At 44.6% G+C, this 21,735-nt stretch overlaps 1 protein-coding gene across 2 annotated transcripts in view; it reads left to right on the plus strand.

Annotated features, from left to right (window-relative positions):
- Nucleotides 1–20,026: 20,026 nt before the first annotated feature.
- The window catches only part of COX10 (cytochrome c oxidase assembly factor heme A:farnesyltransferase COX10), a 109,638-nt gene continuing 107,929 nt past the window's right edge, over nt 20,027–21,735 (plus strand). The window contains exons 1-2 of one of the 2 annotated variants that reach the window (XM_066264285.1): nt 20,027–20,540; nt 20,591–21,236. In XM_066264285.1, the coding sequence (XP_066120382.1) occupies nt 21,194–21,236 (43 nt within the window). In that variant the 5' untranslated portion in view covers nt 20,027–20,540; nt 20,591–21,193. Of the gene's footprint in view, nt 20,541–20,590; nt 21,237–21,735 lie in introns of those variants that run through there. The other variant, XM_066264286.1, reaches the window with a different exon arrangement.

Raw genomic sequence — 21,735 nt, forward strand, 5'->3', positions numbered from 1 at the left:
ATAAAGTGTCTTCTTTTTTTCCAAGTCTTCCTGTGACTATAACAGGTCCCAGATAAGCTCTCCAGAAGAGCAAAGCTAATACAGGTCTGCTCGGACACAAATAACACATATTGTATGTATACAGTGCAGATATCTGCTCACCGACCTTTGTCCCCGTAAATTGGAAAGGACGGGTGTGGCACCTGGAGCTGGGTGAAGGAGGGGGTCCTTCTCGTCATCAGTTTGGAAACATGGTGTCTGTCTGAGGGAACCACTGCTGTGAATGGATTTACTTTCATTTCAAGAGTTTTGGGGTTGTTACCATGTAAAAAATAACACACTTGATTGCAAGACTCTGGTTTGTTTTTTTCCACTTACATGATGGGTCTGTTCCAGGTATATTTCATAACCATCGGTTTTCTAAGCCTCCTTTATTAAAAAATATAACCAGGGTTTTTTTTTTTTTTTTTTAAATGACTCTTCAGACTAAAGAAGCACAGTGAGTCTAAGTGTAATATGTAAAAATAAATTCACATGTAGACTGATTGCAGTGAAATTATATGAAATGTAAGAAAACCAAACTATCCAGGGAAAAGAATTAATGGTCAATAATAGCACAACAGTCTAAAAGGGCAAACGAATTTCTACCAGAAATATTAGAGGCCGGAAGGCAATGGATATGATAGCATTGAGGGAAAATTACCAACAACTTAGAATTCTATTTTGGCTAAATTATAATGGAAGAGTCAGGGAGCAGCCAAGAGATTTTTCAGAAAGGGAGCTATTAAGGTTTGTTACTGGTTAAAGAAAAAACAAAGATAATATGCTAACATTGGACAAAACAACATAGTGGGTCAAGCTAAATAAATACTGACTTAAAATAACAAAAATGGAATAATCTGGAGGATATTATTGAAAAACAAACTACTAGAAAACTGTCATAGGCTAGTGGGACGGGTGGGAGAAATGGAATTCAGCGTTCTGAGGTGAATAGTAACAAGTTACTGACCACCACGATGGTGAACAGGAATCAAACTTGTAATTGCCAAAGAGAAGATTTTTTTTTTAAATAAGGGAATAAAATAAACATTCACATCAAGCAAAAAAAAAAAAAGGTTTTGAAACAAATGTGGTGGGGTGTTCGAATTTCATATAGCTGGGAACTGGGTACAGGGAGTTTGCTCTACCTATGCTGTTTCTATGCTTATCTGCAGGTATAGAATATTTTGTATGAACAAACAGAAAAAAACCTCATTATCCAGCCAGGAGAAGGCATGAAGTTAAAGAGAGTGAGTGGAAAAATCCTAGTCAACCCCAGTAAATGTAAAGAAATTGTATTAATTACAATATTTTAGAAAATCAAGAAAGAAACAGCCATGTGCTGTTTTGAAAAAACATATCTAAAATATAATGATAAGGTGAGTTATAAAGGATGGAAAATATTTACCAGATAGATAGTAACTAAAAAAAAAAAAAAAGCCACTGGGTTGACATAAGTATTGGATAAAATAATAATTAAATCAAAAGACACTGTTAGGAAACAAGAGGACATGGCATATTAGTGGGAGAAAATTTTATCAAAAGGATGTAATAATTGTATACGTAGCTAACAAGTTAGCTTCAAAATACATAAAGCAAAAAGTAATAGAAAACAGAAAAAAATTTACAAATCCATTTGGTAGATCATAACATTCCTTTCTCATAACTGACGGATTAAACAGACAAAAATTTTGTATGGGCAGAGCCATTTTGGACAATGTCATGAACAAGTTGACCAAAGAGACATATATAGAACCCTGAGAATTAAAGGATACACATTTTCAACTGTACATGGACGATTGTACATAACCTGACCATCGAGTCTGCTACCACGTCTCAACAAATACCAAGGAGTTGATATCTTACAGACGAGATCACAATAAAATCAAAACCCAACAGGAAACGAAAATGCTTTAATATGCTTGAAACTTTAAAAATACTATCTCTGGCCCTGGCCGGTTGGCTCAGTGGTAGAGTGTCGGCCTGGCATGCGGAAGTCCCGGGTTTGATTCCCGGCCAGGGCACACAGGAGAGACGCCCATCTGCTTCTCCACCCCTCCCCCTCTCCTTCCTCTCTGTCTCTCTCTTCCCCTCCCACAGCCAAGGCTTCACTGGAGCAAAGATGGCCCGGGCGCTGAGGATGGCTCCTCGGCCTCTGCCCCAGGTGCTAGGGTGGCTCTGGTCGCAATAGAGCGATGCCCCGGAGGGGCAGAGCATCGCCCCCTGGTGGGCAGAGCGTCGCCCCCTGGTGGGCGGCCGGGTGGATCCCGGTCAGGCGCATGCGGGAGTCTGTCTGACTGTCTCTCTCCGTTTCCGGCTTCAGAAAAATACAGAAAAAATAAATAAATAAAAATAATTTTAAAATAATATCTCTAAGCAACCAACGAGTAAAGAAAAAATAAAGACATTTTAGAACCAAATTATAACACACTTACCCAACTCTGGGAAACAACCAGGAGTGTGTTGATAAATGTTCCCCAGGAGGCTCTCTGGGTGAGTGTGCGTGCAGATGTCTGTGTGAGGGCATTTATCGGGGTCCTTACTGCAAGTGTGCCACCAGGTCTGTGTCAACCTACAAACACAAGTGTGGAACTGGGCAGAAATACAGGAACTCCGCTCTCACCAACCGACACGAGCTGGCTACAGTTGGTTCTGGCATACCTCTTTAAACAACTGAAATATATCTTTAAGTGCATATATTTAAAAAAGCCACAGAAAGGTTGAAAATGATTGTGCTTAATATCTAAATGAAAGGTTAGAAAAGGAACAGCATAGCAGAGCTAGATGGATTAGAAAGAACGAAACTCTAAAGATAAAAGCAGAAATTAATAACATTTTAAACAAAGACAGAGTCACGAAGGTTAAAAAAAAAAAGGAAAAAGTGGCTTTCAGGAAACAAATTAAACAGGCAAATATCTAGCCAACGTGATCAAAAGGAGAGGAATTAAAATAAAAGTAAACAATACTCTGAAAAGAAAAAACATCAGGAGAGAAACAGTAGAAAAATAAACGGCAGATATTATAAATTATGCAAGTAAATTTGAGAACAGATTAAAAGGGAGATTTTTTTTTGGAAAACATATAACAATAAAGCTGGCTCAAGAAGACATATAAAATGTGGGCATTGATACTTATCAAAGAAACTAATCAGTCTGTGCATCCTGCCTTAATACAAACACAGTTGCCAAGGCTGGTTGGTTTTACAGGTAGGTTCTGCCTTCAAGAAACATCGTAAAACTGCTTTAGAAAGATAAAAAAGGAAGAAGGCTATCCAACCTATCCAGCTCCTTTTACAAGGCCATAAAACCCAGAAACAGAACTGGACAGAAAAACCATGGGCTGCCCTCATACATGGACAAAAATACAAATAACGTATTATTTTTAAAATCTGGCAATATGATTGCTCAACTCATTGCTAATTACGATTCAAGAATGCAAAAAATCGCTAGGTCAATTAATATAATCATTATATTGACCGATTAAAAGAGAAAAATAATTTCAATAGAAGCAGAGAAGACATTTAATGTAATTCAACAATCTTGATTAAACAAATATAACTTCCCAAAACAAAAGTAAAAATCCGGCTAAGCAAAGAAGGAATAAATGGGAACCCTCTTCACTTAAAGTATCTTTCAAAAACCCACTGCAAATATCAAAATCAATAATCTTAAAAACATAAGGATATCCCCACTATTCTACTCTCAGTATTATACTATAGGTTTTTGTCAATATAATAAGAAAACAAAAAAGAACAATTTTAAAGATTAAAATGTTGATAGCAGTCTCATTTATAATAATCAAATACTAAAAATACCCCATCTGTCTAACAGGGGGATGGATAATCCAGTTGATGAATATTATTCAGTCAGTCATACAAGAATGGAGTACTGATATAGGCATCAACATAAATGAATCTTAAACCAACATGGTGTTAGGCAAAAGCAGCCAGTTCCAAAATAAAAGATACTGTATGGTTCCATCTGCATCAAGTTCAAGAACAGGAAACAGTGACTGACAGGCACAGAAAACAGGTGGGGGGCAGGGAAGTGGGAGGAAACTTCTTGGAGCGATGGGAGTGCTCTGTATCTTCATCGGGGTGCTGATTTACACAAGTGAGGGGAGTGGTCAGAGAGAATTGAACCAAGAATAATTAGGACCTGTGAATTGTATTGTTTGGCAGTGATATCTCAATTGTTAAAAGTACAGTAGGCACAAACAACTAAAAGATTGCTGAAGAAGGGGTCACGTAATTAGCACAGAGAATGTATGCTTACATAAAACGCCCAAGAAAATTTACAAATACATATTAGTGCCAGTAAGAAAGTTCAGCAAGTTTGCTAGAATTTTTGTATATTGTAAAGTCAATATACAAAAATCAATAGTGTTATGAAAAGATATTATTAACTGTAGCAGTAAAAGCTTTTAAGGTGCCCAGAAATAAATCGAACAAATGGTGTGTGTAAAATTTTTATGGAGAAAGAGAAAAAAAAAATCTTGAGGCAGAAGAGAAACAAAGGATTTACTATATTCATGGATAGGAGGGTTCAATATTTTAAAGATTGAAATTTCTCCCCCCCCCTCCCAATTTACCTATTAGTTCAATACAATTTTAATAAAAATCCCAGTGAGGGTTTTCAAAAAACTTGACAAAAATAAGCTAAAAATACTGCAAAGGAAAGGGAGCTGGGAGAAGGCATTGGAAGCTGGAGGGGGAAAAAATGAACGGGTGAATAAACGGGTGGCTTATCCTTTGGAGTGTGGGCACTCGTTACAAAGCTATAGTCATTTAAACAGTGCGCTATCACCACAGGGAAAAGAGAGCTTTGAAATAAACCACTTAGATGTGGAAACTTGAACTATGACAGAGATGACATTGCAAATCACGGGGCAAAGAATGAGAGTATCCAATAACTGATGCTGGGATATCATCACATGGAAACAGAGAGAGGTCTAACTTTTCATATGACAGCGGGTAAAATTGGATATCTACCTCATATCACATACCAAGTCACCTAAATGTGAACAGCCAAATCTAAAAAGAAAATATAGGGGACGATCTAGATAACATCGAAGTACTGTCATATTATTTATGACGCCAAAAGAAAATATTGAGAATATAACTATGTGAAAACTCAGAACTTCTGTGTACCAGGTACATAAAATAAGTCAATATCTTAACTATTGGAAGGGATTTACGACCCACATAACTGGCTTTACGCAATTGTAATACAATAGAATTTCTGAAACACCAGGCAAGACAATTAATTCAAGAGGAAAGAAAAACACAGATAAACATATGAAAAGATGCTTTAACCCCTCTAGTCATCAAAGAAAAAATGCAAAGTAGAACAGCAATACAATACCACCAGATACCTAAGCAATGGACAGAAATCAGCCATTGATTATCAGCAATAAACCTGGTAATACCAATGGTGCGAGGGGCTATACCTGGGAATGAATGGGGTTACACGGTGGCTGGCACGGCTGGAAAGGGACGCGGCTAATGGGAGGAATGACTGATTTTGGAATAACGGAAGGAAAAGCTGATAAGGTGCATAACCTACCCGCCAGAAACTGAGCTCATGGCTGTCGTTGCCACGGAGCCGCCCTGTGTCCGGGGGACCTACATGCTGGACTCTTCGTAGCCGCCAGGTTCGGAATGAGAGGAACTAAAGGGAACATACAAATGTCATCATAGGCTTTTTTCAACTCTACAAGTAAACCCTATGCGTATCTCTTACGGATGTGTCTAGATGGAGAACATTTCTCACGACACCCCCCTCCCCCACCGCCGGGTTGGAATCCGGGCTCCTCTGATTACCAGCTGTGTGGACCTCGGACTAGTTACTGCACCAGTCTGTCCCCCGCCCCTCCCCTATGAATCAGAGGATCGTAATAGTTATCTATGCCCCAAGTCTACTACGGGCACGGAAGGAAATAATGCATGTCAAGTGCTTAGCGTAATGGTCAGTGCCCAGCCCGTTCGCTGATGTTATTACCACCGTTGTCAACATCGTCATCGCTGAGTCATTAGCGCCACCGCCCAGGCAAAGATAGTTTACCTCTGGGAAAGGAGGGGAAGAGACAGAGATAGAGTTACAGCTTTGTCTTTAAGGAACGATCGCTTTCTGGGCTTTGCTGTGTATTTCAAATACGTAGTTCCTATATGCAAAGGCTTTTCTGAGTAAAAAAGTAAATAAATACATGGCCAGTGAAATATTATGGGGAAATGTTGAAACTGCCTTGTGTATTGAATGACTGTGAGAAGAAGGTAGTATAAAAACATATTTTTGGACCGAGGCAGACAGCTCGCTAACTGCTAGCAACAGCAAGTTACAGGCTAACAGTTAAAGAAGCAGAAGCCAGAGAAGTAAAATGAATTCTTTCCAGGAACATCTGAGGTCCCAGAGCAGCAGAAAAAAAAAAGAAAATGTGCAGAAATGCAGTTTCTAGTGAGGATGTAAACATGGAGCTCCCGGTAGTGCCAAAGAAATGCTGTGAGTTGAGACCAGTCTCCAAAAATAATACGCTCCATGAGAAAATTATTATAGTAACCTGGAGAACAGTTATTCATTTCAAATGAATATGTATTGAGCTTCCATGATGTATACATATGTGTTCTCTTTTTTTTGCCTGAGGCAAACTTCAGCTATTATTAAAAAAAAAAAAAAGAAACACTTTTGCATTTATTTTATGCAGATGTGTCACAATAAAAGGGCTTCAAGGTTGTACTCCTAGAAAGGTGACCAGTTAGGATGGTTTCAGAAGCAAGTAGCAATAAGCCATCTAAAAACAGCCATCTAAGTCTTACGAAGTAGGGGTTTGCTGTCGTCTCTCACCTGCGGAGAGGGCCAGAGGGAAGCCGTCCCACGGCTGGTTCTGTGGCTCAGCGACATGCGCACGAGCCTTCCTGCGTCTCTGCTGGGCCATCCTCTGGGTTAGGAATTTTCCCACCGCAGCTCTCCTTCCCCGCCCCGGGCACCTCAGGCCGCCTCATTGCACCTTGCGGGTCAAACCACCTGCAAAGCGAAGTAGCTGTCCAGGTTTCCAGTCTGCCCTGACACCCTAACTTCCCATCAGACGGCTCTGTTGTCCATTTCCTTGATAGAAGGAGAACAACTTAGACTGATCAGAGCTCGACGACTGCCTTAGTTGCATCTGTAGATCTGAACCCACAATACACGGCTAGCTAACGGGGCCGTCGTCAGACACTTGGCCAGGCCAACGGTGAAACTGTGGCCAGCGCTGACATGTCGTGACCCTTGAGGCGGAGAAGGCAGGCAGACGCTCACGCCAACGGCAAAGGGCAGTGGTAGATCTTACTCTCAGAATGGTGCTTGTTCCCGACCGATGGCCTCAGCAAGTGGGTGACAATTATGTGTCACCTTATTGGAAATGTTAGTATCACAGAGGCCTTTCTCTTTCTAGAATTGAGGGTTTCTGCTCTAGAGAGAGGAGTAGAAATAGTAATAAATAGCAACAATTAAGTAAGTACCTGCTTGATACAAAGAATGGCGCTTGGTGTGTTAGGCGTACAATCGGTTTAATTTAGTTCTCTTACAAGTGACATGATTATAATTTCATTATGCAGATGAGGATCAAAAAGGTTAAGCGGCATAAGATCAACCGACCAGTAAACCCGGTGGGTCAAGCCTGACTCGGATCCGGTCCATCTGTCTCCCTGGTGTTTTGCTCTGTTCTTACAATTCACAATTACATATTACCGAGTCTAGAACCTTCCACTGGAACTCCACATCTGCAGTGTCAGCGTGTCTAACCATTGGTGTGGGAAGGTGGTTGGGTTATAAAGAAAATAAGATTTATACCTACCTATATTTGTGGAGGGTCGTTAAACAACAAATCCCTTTGCTGTTTAAATATCTGAAAATGTCCATCATATCATATAAAAGAGGTGTATAGAAATGTTTACATTCCATAAAGCCATCCAGTAGCTGCAGATGGCTCAGCACCTCACCAGGACGTCATCAAGTTTCCCTCGAACCCCAACTGGACACACGTGCTTGCGCGCACGCGCGTGCGCGCGCGCGCGCGCGCACACACACACACACACACACGGTCACATGATTGAAAACATCGAGCATGTAATAATGCAGATATTAGTTAGTTGTAAAGGTGCAAATCAGAAGTCTAGAGATCTTAGCATTTCCAACCCATACCGGCTGAAGCAAGCATTTGTTCCCTTTCTGTGTATGAATCGGGACATTCAGCTCCATTCACTGTCTTAACGTTCCTTTCCGTTTGGTCCGGCCCAGCCCAACCAACCCAGGCGTCGCCGGTGGGGAGGACTGCAAATGTTTGCAAACTGTGAGCAAATTAGGATCCAGTCCTAGCGTTAGAGAGACATGAGTTATTGTGTGCAGGCACAAACAAGCGTTGTTCCCAGCTGAGGCTCTGTCAACACCCCAGCAGTCCGCGTCAGCTCATCCACAGATGTGTGAGCTTGTGTGACTCAAACCCGGGGAGCTCCAAGAACCACCTGAAGGCACACGCTGTGCTCCGCTGAGCTTGTTTGCAGAGCTCAGCCTTGGAACACGAAGCTGCGCCGAAGCACACAGCCAACTCGCAAGTGCGCGTGCGCGTGCGCGGGCAGCGGGGGCCAGCACAGTCCTTCCCTTCCGTCCGTCTGGGCTGCAGATTTTGGCTGGGCACTCCGCAATGCCCACGGCTTCTTCCCCGTTTTCTTAAGCGAGATGTGTTTACTGTGCCATATTGTATAAAAATGCAGTTAGGAAGAAGATTTAAAATTTCCTTCATTCTCCCGCTGCTAATTTTGAACATGATTCTAGAGTGGCTGTGTCATTATTTTTTTAATCTTACTGAATTTATTGATGTGACACGGGTCAATCAAATGTTAATAGCTTTCACATGTACAAATCTGTAATACATCATCTGTGTGTTGCGTTGTGTGTTCACCACCCCCCAGTCACGCCTCCTTCCCTCAACAATGATCCCGTTGACCCTCCTCTGCCGCCTCCACCCCCCCTTGCCCTTCAGTAATCACCGCACTATGGTCTGTAGCTATGAGTTTTGGGAGGTGGGTTTGGTTGTTTGGGGGGGAGGGGTTGCTTAATTCCTTCAACTTTTTCATCCATCTTCTCATCAGTCTTCCTCTCTGACAGCAGTCGGTCTGCTGTCTGTATCATGAGTCTGTCTCTATTTTGATTGCTAGATTATTTTGTTCATTAGATTCCACATATAAGCGAAATCATATGCTACTTGTCTTTCTCTGACTGTCTGTGGTGTGGGAGCGTGACTCAGCACAGGGGCCTGGTTGGTGTTTCTTCAGCTGTCTTCCCAGAGTGACAAATCCCAGTCTCTCCTCCTGTGACTCCATTCCACTCCCGTGGAGCCCCAGGTGAGCGACGGTGAAGGAGATTTTGTGCATTGGGCCTTGAAGGGGGCACCTGTGTCTCTAGCAGACTCCTGTCTCTCCCTGGCAGAGTCTGCCCTGATTTTCAGAGCCAGATGTTGCGTGGGCATCTCTTCCTGGCTCTGGTGCTCTGGGCTGGGGTGCCTGGCCGAGGGCTGAGACCCCACGCTCGCAGGGAGAACCTGTGTTGCCGCCGCATTGCTCAGGACTCTCAGCTGCCCCCCGTGGGAGCGCGCTCAGTTCTTTCTGCATCCCCGCCCTTCCTGCCAGTCCGGAGGCAGATTCTTCTGCAAATCCTCGCTTGGAAGGCTTCCCCTCAGCCAGACCTCAGCTGGGAAGGCTTCCCCTCAGCCAGACCCCAGCTGGCTGTCCAGAGGTGAGCTCTGTATTTCAGTTGTCACTCCGGTTTGGTCCCCACAGGAGGTGAAGGTAGCATCCACCTACTCCACTGCTATCTTGGATCCTTGACTGTATAACTTTTAATGTGTATATATGCTTCAAAATTAAGCCTGACTAGGCAGTGGCGCAGTGGATAGAGTGTCAGACTGGGATACAGAGGACCCAGGTTCAAAACCCTGAGGTCGCAGGCTTGTGGGCGGGCTCATCCAGCTTGAGCGCGGGGTTGCTGGCTTGAGCGTGGGATCGTAGACGTGACCCCATTGTCGCTAGCTTGAGCCCAAAAGTCACCAGCTTGAACTCAAGGTCGCTGGCTTGAGCAAGGGGTCACTTGCTCTACTGTAGCTCCCCTCACCCCCAGTCAAGGCACATATGAGAAAGCAATCAATGAATGACTAAGGTGCCGCAACAAAGAATTGATGCTTCTCATCTCTCTCCCTTCCTGTCTGTCTGTCCCTATCTGTCCCTCTCTGTCAAAATATATATATATATTAAAATATGAACATACTGTAGGTAACTTGTATTATTCATTCAAATACAGTCTAATAACATGTTAGTGTCTATAAACAACCTTACCTTTAAAACATACTTACAATGTCTACACATGTGGACATAAATCAATTCATTCAGTCAAGACGTGTCATTGGGTTTTACCGAGAAGTGTTAGTGGACGTTTAGGAGGTTGTTTTCAACTTTTTATTCCTAAAACTGAGCTCAGGTGACTACTTTCATAGATAATTATTTCTACAAATTTGTTATTAGGATAAATTCTTAGGAGCACAATGCACAGACATGAACTTTTTGAGGCTTTTAGCACAAACTGCCTTTCAGAGAGAGAAAGGATATACAAATTCAGAGAGTACGTATTCTGCATCCTAACAGCTTTGAGTGATTATCTTTTAACTTGGTTAGTTGTTTGGGACACACAAGTTTTAAATCTTTAAGTTAAAAATGTATGGCTCTTTATCTCTCTATATTCTATTACTTACGATAGGCTTCGATTATCCTTTTCGAGCTTATATTTTCTTCTGTTAATTCACTGAAAAATATTAATCTATCTGAAATAAATTTTGGAGAATACTGTGACGTGCCAACATAACACCTGTCCTCCCACGTGAAGATTCAGTGGCCCCTACGCTGGTTTTTTTGGCTTTTTGTTGTTTGTGTTGTTTTTGTTTTTTTTACAGAGACAGAGAGAGAGTCAGAGAGAGGGATAGACAGGGACAGACAGACAGGAACGGAGAGAGATGAGAAGCATCGATCATCAGTTTTTTGTTGCAACACCTTAGTTGTTCATTGATTGCTTTCTCATATGTGCCTTGACCGCGGGCCTTCAGCAGACCAAGTAACCCCTTGCTTGAGCCAGCGACCTTGGGTCCAAGCTGGTGAGCTTTGCTCAAACCAGATGAGCCCACGCTCAAGCTGGCGACCTCGGGGTCTCGAACCTGGGTCCTCCGCATCCCACTCCGGCTCTCTATCCACTGTGCCACTGCCTGGACAGGCCCTACGCTGTTTTTAATACAAGCTCTTTTTTCCGTATTGCTTTACCGTGCCACCCTTCTCTAAAGATGCGAAATACTTATCCAGTCTTTGGTCTGTTGTTAGACTTTTCATTCTGTTCCACTCATATCGCTACCTGTTCTTGGGCAAGTACGACCAAGTGATTTTAGCTATTGGAGCATTTGGTGCATTTTAACAGCTTAGCGGAGAGAGACCTCCCTTATTTCGTTTTATTTTCTAAGTTTGCTTAGCTATTCTTGTTCACTTAATTGTTCTGAATAAGTTAAAATCATCTTATTAAGTACTGTCTCTGGGATTATGTATTGTACATTACACCCATAAATTATACTGGAGAGATTTAGCGTCGTTACAATCTTCTCTCTCCTAATACAGAAATGTGGCACATGGTTCATTCCATTCATCATCTTGTATGTTCCCGGGGTAGAAGAGGGCTTGTGTATCCCAGCGCTCACCTACGGTTCTGAGATGCCCTTCGTTGCCGTGATGTTGGAGCCATTTCATTCTTTCTGACTGATGGGCCAGGAGTGTAACAGACCTTTGCCATTTATGATCAGGGAGAATGAAGGGTCACGTGAGCCCTTCACGCTCTCTTTCCCTCTACGGCAGTGACCATAGAGCCCTCCTATCGAGTACGGTCAAGTCACAAGCTGGAAGCAGGCTGGATCTTTCAGTTATTGCTTGAAGGACGGCGGTGTGGAAGGGTCACACAGCCAGCCCCAAGCCGTGAGCGAACAAGAGGTCAACCGTCTGTTCACGTCATGCGATTTAGATTTGCGAGTTTGTCACCGTAGTGTCTAGTCCTGTAGTAAAAGGTTGCAAATTTCTTATTTGATTTATATCCAAACGTTGATGTCTCTGTGGTCACGGTGATGGGGGAGGTCATGTGTTGATTGACCGTCTTATTCCCTTTTACCCGGCAGGTTGAGGAAGGGAACAGAGAGGGGGTGGGGACTTCGCTGCTGTGCCGAGAGCTTCTATTCCCGGTGTGGTTCTAGCTCAGGCTTACCTAGAGCTCTGGCCAGTGCTCCAGGGCGGTCCTTCCCAACCAGAACCCGCTGCCCCCGTTTCACACCAGCCCCCTGGCTGCTCTGATCTACTGCTTAGCCTGGGAACTCGCTCCTGGTGTCAACGTGATGGGGCGCGACAAGCCGCCTGGGTGTCTGTACCTGACACAGTGACTCCTGGGCTCTGTTTGTCCTGGCTCCCAGCTACGGACTGAATTTTTGCTTCCTAGTCCCTGCTCTTTCTCCTTACGTGAGTCTCACCCCTTCTGTGTCATGCACGGAGGATGGATGGGTTCTCTTCTCAGGCCTGCCTCACCTAGACTTCAATTTGCAGAGACATTCTGAGACATTCTAGCCAACTGGGCGCTCTACCCCTGGTTCCAAATGCAGATAACGCCCTTCTCGCGGGGAATTTGGCAGGGAGGATTAATGACATGTGCGTGTGCAAACATCCTTTTAAACGAGTGGCCCTTTCATGGGTATTTTCAGAACCTAGAAAAGACGAAATGAAAAACCCAGATGTCGGCGGAAGGGAACAAGTTATCTGCTTTTCTCTACCCTCCACCGGTCTCTCTCTGCAGGGAAGGGAGTAGCACTGCGGAGATTTATTTTCCCACCGAAACTTGCCTCAGAAAAAAATGGAAATGATTACAGTCAGTTTCAAATAATATTTTTTTTCCCTCGGTTGCATAAATCGTGAATGCTAGCCAGAACTCATTTCTGGTTGGTCGTCCTTGGGTCTCTGTCAGCTCCTGGTTTTCAAACACACATTCATGGATGAGATCTTATCTATGGAAAAGTGTTTCCCTATTCTGGGGTAAAATATATTAAACACACACTTTTTTTTTTTTTTTTTTTTTTTTTAGAGAGCTAAACTATTCAATTTAAACAGCTATCAGATTATATCCTTTTAATATTTTTGGCAGTAAAAGAACCTATCTTTTATGAAGCAATCATATGCACACTATGGATGGTAGTGTAATTTGTTTTAAACTCCTTTTAAAAGTTAAAAGTTGGCATTCTTAAGTTGGTTTCTAAATTATTCTTTAATCTTTTTTTTTTTTTTCTGGTCTATATAATCCCAAACCCTGTGAACCACTGGAATGTATCTTCAAATAGATTCTCAACAAGTGGAATCTTTTCTGAGCCCTTGCATTTCTGAGAACGCCTCCCTGTCCCGTCCCACTGAAAGACAAATTGCTGGGTATAAAGTTCTTAGCTCATAACTTTCCCCCCTCAAAACCCTGTGGAGTCATTTGGCAACGAACTGTTGTGGAGGAAATGGAAATGTCTGAGACCGACCCAAAGTTTTGTGCTCTTGTAAATAAATTTCTAATGAATAGTTTCAAGTGTTTCTTTCTCTTTTACCCACTCATTATACCTACCTCCTTCTCAAGGCATTGCAAACCAGGTTCCCCAAGGACAGCCCACTGAGATAGGCTATGTGGTGCCTGATGGCCAAGGGACCCGATTCTAGTATCACCTAATGTCAGATCTAATGCCATGCTCTACTAGCCATTGTATTCTTGGACAGCGTTATGGGATGAATCATGACCCCCCCAAAAGTATGTTGACATCCCATACCCCAAAACCTACAAATGCAACCTTAATTAGAAATAAGATCTTTGCAGATGTAGTCAAATTAAGATGAGGTCCTTAGGGTTGGCCCTAAATCAATAGTACTCCGGTTCTTACAAAGAGGGGAATTTTTTTTTTATAAGAGTCTCACACACACAGAATGCCTGGTGAAGGCAGAGACCAGAAGGAGGAAGGCCATAGGAAGACAGAAGCCAGGGTTCGAGTTTTGCCGCCATAAGCCAAAGAGGCCACCAGAAGCTGGAAGAAGCCAGGAAGAATCCGGCTCTGGAGGCTGCAGGTTTGGGGGCACTGCCCACAGCTTGAGCGCCAACACCCAGCCTCCTTAATCAGGAGGCTGTACAAACCTGTTGTCTTAACCCGCCTAGCGTCAGGCACTTGGCTAAGATGGCGCTAGGAAACGAATACAGGGTTCTCAAGGACTTTGAGCTTCTATGACTTTGTCTAAAAAAAAAAGTGAATAATGTTAGCTATAAGGTTGCTGAGAGGTTCAGTGGGATTAAACGAGATAACCCCTCTACATTCTGGCGAGGAGGAAAGAGCTAGTGAACAGAGCGGGGAGTGCGCGGTCCACGTGCACCGCCGCCGCCGCCGCCAGCTTCCTTGAGCCCCCGTCTCGCCCAGAAACGCTTGCTTTCTTTTTCTGGACTCTTGACATTTTTACACAAAGCTTATGTGATTTTTATAAATAAAATAATGTCATTTTTCTTAACGGGATTCCAGGCCCACCCCCAAACGCTTTGGATTCTGTAGATCTTTCCTGGGCTTCTGGAATGAATAGTTAATGTGAAGGTGTCCAGAAATGAACTCTCCTTAAGTACGGAAAGGACGGTATAATTTTTAAGCGATGGACCCGCCATTGGAATCCCGGCTCTATAAATACGGAAACGGAGGTTGAAGGAAATTGAACCCAGTCAGAAGAATGTAAAACTAAGTAATTTTTTGAGGCCACACTTCAATAACTTTCCTAGTTTGATGAAATGTGAAACTCTAGACTACGACAAAAAAAAAAAAAAAAAAAAGCCAGGTAATGAGGACTCTATAATACATTAAATATGGGAGACAGCCCAGAATTAAGGTTTAGAACACGTGAAATCATACAGGATTAAGTTCTAGCTGTAGAACTTTCCTACCGAGGCAAACTTGGGGGGAAATTATTTAACCTTTCAAGGTCTCAAGCTCTTCATCTGAAAATGGGAGTAGCACGTATCAGAATTGTTGTGAAAAAAAGTGAATGAGATTGTCATGATAAAGCATCCCATACACCAGTGGTCCCCAACCCCCGGGCTGTGGACCAGTACTGGTCCGTGGGCCATTTGGTACTGGTCCGCAGAGAAAGAATAAATAACTTACATTATTTCCGTTTTATTTATTTTAAGTCTGAACGATGTTTTATTTTTTAAAAATGACCAGATTCCCTCTGTTACTTCGTCCAAGACTCACTCTTGATGCTTGTCTCGATCACGTGATACATTTATCCGTCCCACCCTAAAGGCTGGTCCATGAAAATATTTTCTGACATTAAACCGGTCTGTGGCCCAAAAAAGGTTGGGGACCACTGCCATACACAGTAGGTGCTAACTATATGGTACATTTGCAAACATGCATTGACATCTATTTCAAATAAGGAAACATCATCATCATCTTCTATTTTCTCAAACATACAAATGCAGAGGGGAAAAAAAGAAAGGATATCCACTGATGAGAACTAGCAACTAATTTTAGAAAAGATACACTGTCCATGCTTCCCAGTGGTTTATTATTTCAGGAGTCACTTTCCTGGAATTCTCTTATTAGTTCGCCTTTAGCAAGTCTCCTTGCATCTTAGAATACTCTTGTTTGATAATATCGGTGAAGCATTTACCAGAATATATAAGGTCCATTTTTAAGGGTTCCCAGTCCTAACTATATAAACTGTCTATTGAAGGATATTTATGGTTTATGGTTTTTTCGACCTAGTGTCCAATAGGATGTGTCACCTGCTACCCTTGGAACATTTCCCCACATTCTTCACGAGGCTCCGAGATGCTGAGGTGGGTACCAGGAAAGGGGTGGCATTCCTGATGTGGAAAGCAGGGCGTTGTGACATCAGCAAGGGGGTTGGGCACGCAGTAAACAGAAAAGAAACAAGACACACAAAAAAACAAACCTACACAAAACAGCCTCTTCTATTTTTGTGTTATTTCGATCATTCTGTATTGTATCATATCAGAAACAATTCAAATGTCTTTTATTTTTGTTAAACATGATGCGCTTTTCAGATACCTGCCGGGATTCCAGGTGTTTCTTCACGTCACCTGTCTTCAGCGAGCTGTGGTGCTAGGCTGCTCGGCCCTGCTGTCCTGGACCAATACATGTATCACTTAGGATGCGATGACAACAGACCACACAGTAGCTTCAGCACAGGGTGCCAGTAGCAGTAAGTCTGCACGGAGATGTCCCAGACTCGGTACAGTTTCTCCACAGAAACTGGCTTTCTTTTTCCACTGTTCTTCTCAGCATGTTACTTTTTTTTTTTGTCCTCATGCTTGTCACTTCATAGCGGCAAGATGGTGGCCTCAGTGTCAGGAATGACAAGCTCAGCCCTGCTTCCTGAGAATGAAAGCAGAGAGGCATGCCCAGCTTTTTCAGCAGTAAACACAGTTACTCCCAGAAACCCTGCCAGCAGTCTTCTCCTTCTGTCTCTGCAGCCCACGTTGGGTAATCAAGGCACCTCCCTCTGGGTAATCAGGGCACCTCCCTCTGGACAAACTCTGGGAAGGCTGTTCAGGCAAGCGGCAATTCTGCTGCTTTGACGGACTGCGAGCCATCAGGACTCCTCTCCTGGGCCAGTTCTGTTTTCTGCATTTCTGAACCACACGTTTCACTTTTGCTACAACAAAATCTTAGAGAAAATCGAGCCCTGGGGCTGGACAAGAGCTGCAGGAGGTTACAGCTGAGGTGTATAACGCTTGATTGGAGTGACCTCGGGCTAGGGTTCTATTCTGTTGTTATCGGTCGCCTTGGAAGAACTGTTAAGGGGTCCTAGGCACTGACTTAAGCTACTCAAGTTCAGCAGAGGCTGATTTGTAAACTTTAATCTGTACACTTAAGAGTGGAACAGCTCTTCAAAAACAGAACTCAACATGGTTATCTGCTCCGGCTCCATACCCACCCCTCTATTTTGCGTCTAGGTGAAGCCGGGAGTCTGCAAATCACGCTCCTGAAAGCTTCCTGTGTGATGGGTAGGGTGAGGAATATACATTAAGAGAGGAAAATCCAAAGGCCAGGGATCTCAAGAGACAAAATCCAAAGAGAGGACGCAGTTAAACCCAGTGTTTTAATCCCTTTGGTCTCACTCTAAAAGCTGGCCTGTTAGCGACCTGCCCATGAGCATCCTTGTGCTTCACTTCTCCAGGGTAGTGCTCTTTTCTGAGGGTGGGGCGCCCTCAGCCTAAAGAACGTGAAGTCAAGCTTGCTCCGGAGTACAAGCTCTCAGTGAGAGGCAAACGGGGTGACGACCAGAGCCAGGGAAGTCGGGTGAGCTGCAGGAACATGTCTAGGAAGTTAATGTCCACTCACCGCATCACAAATCCCCTAACAGACTGGGGCTGACAGTCCAAACCCCATTCCTCAACAGCAGCGAAAAGACATACAAATCCTTATTATTTTAAAAAACAACAACTAAACTTCCCTTTTCCTAGATTCTGGGTTCTATCAACTTTAAGCTGCTTTATTACAACTCAACCCATTTTTGAATAGTACACCCCCAAACTTCCCTTCTAACAATAGTTCTTAAAGAACTATTGACATTTTACTTTTGCTATCTTTTGAGGCAGACAGGGAATCGTGTAACTGTGAGAGCTCACTGCGAGCCAGGCTCAGTGGGTTGGAAAACCTAGAGTAAGAGCGTGTGTTAACAACTGAGAGCTTTGTTGGTTCCTCGGGTAATCAGTCCAGGGCTAGGAAGGCAGCTCCATGTCCAGTATGTTCCCAAAGCTCCACCTAGTTTGTGAGTTTGTGGCTCTGCTGCCTTCTGTGTGATCACACGTAGCTTGGACCTTGTGATCTAAGATGTTCAAGTTCCAGCCATCTCATCTGAGTTCTAGCAGGCAAGGAAAGACTGGCTCTTTACTGCTAAGGACATTTAGAAGTTACACACATCACTTCTGCTTACATCCCATTGACCAGAATTAGTCACCATGTCACACCACGCTGCAAAGGAGGCCTGGAATGGTGTCTTTATTCTGGACTTTAAAAGAGTTAGCACCTACTCAGAAATCATGTCGTATGTGCTGCAACATTAAAGAAAAGAGGAGCTATTATCTAGGTCAACTTTGATATCAACTTTTAACAAACGAGACACAAACCTCTATAGTGATTATTTAAAATCATGTTTAAAAATACACAAACAAGTGACAACTGTAGTTAATGACCATATTAACATAAAATGATACAACTCAACTTGCAATGATTATAATTAAAAATCATGCTGTTAACTAAAAATGTTAATTCTTTTTATCTCTTTCCATAAGCAATATTAACAAAATAGACTAAAAACATAATCATATCTTACTTGAAAAGTAATATCCAGATATCCAAAGTTAAATAAATATGTGTAATTGAGACCCTGCATCATTTCACTAGTGAAAAAAAGCTACAGTAGAATGAGGAACCAAAATAATATAATAATAATAATAATAATAATGAGAAGGAAAAAACATTGGCCTGGATGTCTAAAGACAAAGTTTTATTACTTAAATTACTTACCCTATCTGGACCTCAGTCTCTAAATCTTTATGAAATGAGAATTTTGAGTTACATGGATATTGGAGAGCTATCTCTCTATAAACCCTATTACTCTACACGAACTGAAGGACAAAGGTTCTGTACGGCGTTTTCTAAGGAAACTTGTCCAGGAAAAGTAAGTCTCATGAAGCAAGACAGATTGAAACCAGGAAGTCTGATTTTCCTTAGAATAAAAACTGTCAATGCGAATATATCCAGTCTCCAAAACGGCTTGTTCATGTTTGGCTTTGTGTGTAAAGCTAGCATTTCCCAAGTTTTCATGCTCTTCAGATCAGCAATACGTCTAGGTCCACAGTGATGGATTGTGACCGGCCAAGTAATCACAGCAATCCCCTTCTGTTTCCTCAGCCTTCCTTGCAGGGATGCGTGGCCAAATCGATGTATATGGCCATGAAACCGTCTTCTTTCCAGAGGTACCTCTGGGGATTATTTTTCAGGAGTATGCTTTGGTGCTATTGACCTAGGCTAACCTGATTACAAACGTTAGGTAGATGAATGCATTTCCTGGCCGATCAAGCCAGAATGTATTCATCTTTTAGGCATTTCTCCCATAAAACATTTACTCTGGTTTCTCTCAATAAATAATAGCCTATGCATTCATTTGTGTATTTGATCATACCCTGGCCCTGTGTTTGGAAGGGATTTTAAATGAAGTAAAATCCACTGGCCAAGAAGGAACAATGCCTATTAAACTCCTTGTCTATCATAAGCCTAGAGAATTGGGGAATTCATACCTTCCAAGTAAGTACATGAAATAAAACAATCCTGTTAATCAACAACCTTTTAGACATAACTGTGTTGTCAAGTTAAAAAGAAAATCTAAAATCCAGTAATTCTGTTTCACATGCCCAAATCACTTGTGGGGCTCCAAAAAGAAAAGTGTAAGCCTTTCCATGCATTTCACAGCCTTTCTGATTTAACAGGTCTTGAGGTGGCTCAGACACCTGTAATTTTTTAAACCCTGCAGGTGATTGTGACAGGCAGCCAAGGGGAAATACCCGTGCTTTATAAGTCACAGAAGTGAGGTCACAGCTTAGGTGAATAGGGCCGTATGGCACCGTGGAAATAACACGGCAACAGGCACAGAACTCGGCGGCTAGATAACTCTGGATGGACGACTTAAACCTCTTTGCGCCTTCATGTGTAAATTCATGAAGGGGATGACAATTGCTGCACATACACACATCACATGTTTACAAAAACTCATGTACTATTAGGAGTTTCAAAACTTTCAACATAGTATTTAATCCGTACCTCCTCCCCTCCCCCCACTTTATGGCGCATCTTTCCCCTTCCTCCTCCTCCTCCTCCTCCTCCTCCTCCTCCTCCTCGGGAGTTCTGCAGCACCGAGTCCGGGACTGGCGGGCCCCGCCCCCACCGGTTCAGCGTGAGCTCCCAGGGCAGCCAGGGAGGTGGGGGGAGGGGGGGTCGACACCACGTGTTTTCTCAGCGTCCCCGGTGCCTAGCAACGCCAGTCTCTGGCGAACCGAGACGGCTGTCACCTAACCATTGAAGACAAACGGACACTGATTACCTCTCGCAGTTCCCAGGGACCTATCTCTTCTTTTTCCACACTAGATCTTTTCTTTCTTCCGTGTACCTTAGTTGGGGCACCCCAACGTGGGGAAACGGCCGAAGGGGGCTGCGGAGAGATTCCTCGAGCACTCGCTCCACCAGTGACAGTGACAGCTCCTCAGCGCTCAGCCGTGGCAGGCGCTGGCGGCCCCGAGGAGACACTGTCCAATGTCGGGGGCCCTGACCATCCACCGCACACAACCTGGGTCGCCCCTCCTCCCGTCGTACAGCTGTGGGTTCTGGGGTGCTAGGTCAGGAGGTGGAGCCAAGCTGAAATACACATCTTCCTCCCCCGCCCCAGAACCCCGAAGTCTGGACCGCGACCCGCACCGTCCCGGTCCTGAGACAGACACCCCGATGGACCCTTCCCGGTGGGCGCGGGCGCACGCGGCCCCTCAGCGAGCACAGTCAAGCGGCAGCTGGGATCAGACAGGAGGGGTGCAGGCGTCGCCGCACAAACCGCTTCCTCTCGGCGATCTGGGCTCCAACAAGCGCGGGAGAGCAGGTCCCGGCGGCCCGCGAACTCTCCGCAGCCCGGCCGTGCCCGCGTGGATGCGGCCAGAGGCCTCCGGGAACCCCCGAGAAAGTCCAGGAACCCCCGGGAGTGGGACGCGCGGGCCTGCCCTCCGCCGGTGGCCTCTTCCTCCGGAGGACATGGCCACAGCGCGCTCCCCTCGGTCCCCGAAATCAGCTCAGCCCTCCAGATCTCCAGTCCACGTTCCCACGTGGGTCCGACTCAGGGCACCGACCGCGGCGCTCTACTTCCGCATCCCGCCCTCCGGAAGTGACGCAACGGAAGCGCTTTTTCCCGCGGGGCGGGGCGGGGGAAAAGATGGCGGCGCCCAGCAGCCGGTGAGGGGCGAGGCCACGGGGGAGCCCCGGGGAACGGCAGGACACGCACGTGATGGCCGCAGCCCCGCACACTCTCTCCTCGCGCCTCCTGACAGGTACTGCATCGCTCTCGGGCGAGACTTTGGGGAGAGTTCTCTTCTTTTATTGCCACGTGCTTCCGGCTGGCTGCAACCTTGGGAGCCCTTGGCGAGGTCGGCTGGGGACCTGTGGCTGCTGGATGTGTCCTTCGAGTGGCGTGAAGTGCAGAGGCCACTGAGCCTGGGGGCTAGTCCTGCAATGCAGTTCTTGGTGGTGCACGCGCGTGCGCCCCGCTACCCTGCAGGGTGACCCCCGATGGAGCGGAGGCTGCAGAGAGGGGACCCGGCAGAGCCGTAGGGAGCCCCGGGGCCCGGCCAAGCGGCCGGGAAGGACAGGGGGAAGCGCAGCGCCTCGGCTCAGCGGCCTTCTTGCCGTGTGAACGGTCGCCACGGTGACGAGGATGGAAAGGATGATGACAGCTGCAGACACGACCTCCAGCGCGGCCCCCTGTTGGGCGGCGTAGTCCCCGCTGTCATCTTCCCGCTTGAAAAACCGGCACCAACTTCTCTGTGGAAG

Source organism: Saccopteryx bilineata, chromosome 2 (genome assembly GCF_036850765.1).
Source record: "Saccopteryx bilineata isolate mSacBil1 chromosome 2, mSacBil1_pri_phased_curated, whole genome shotgun sequence".
NCBI classification, from domain to species: Eukaryota; Metazoa; Chordata; class Mammalia; order Chiroptera; family Emballonuridae; genus Saccopteryx; species Saccopteryx bilineata.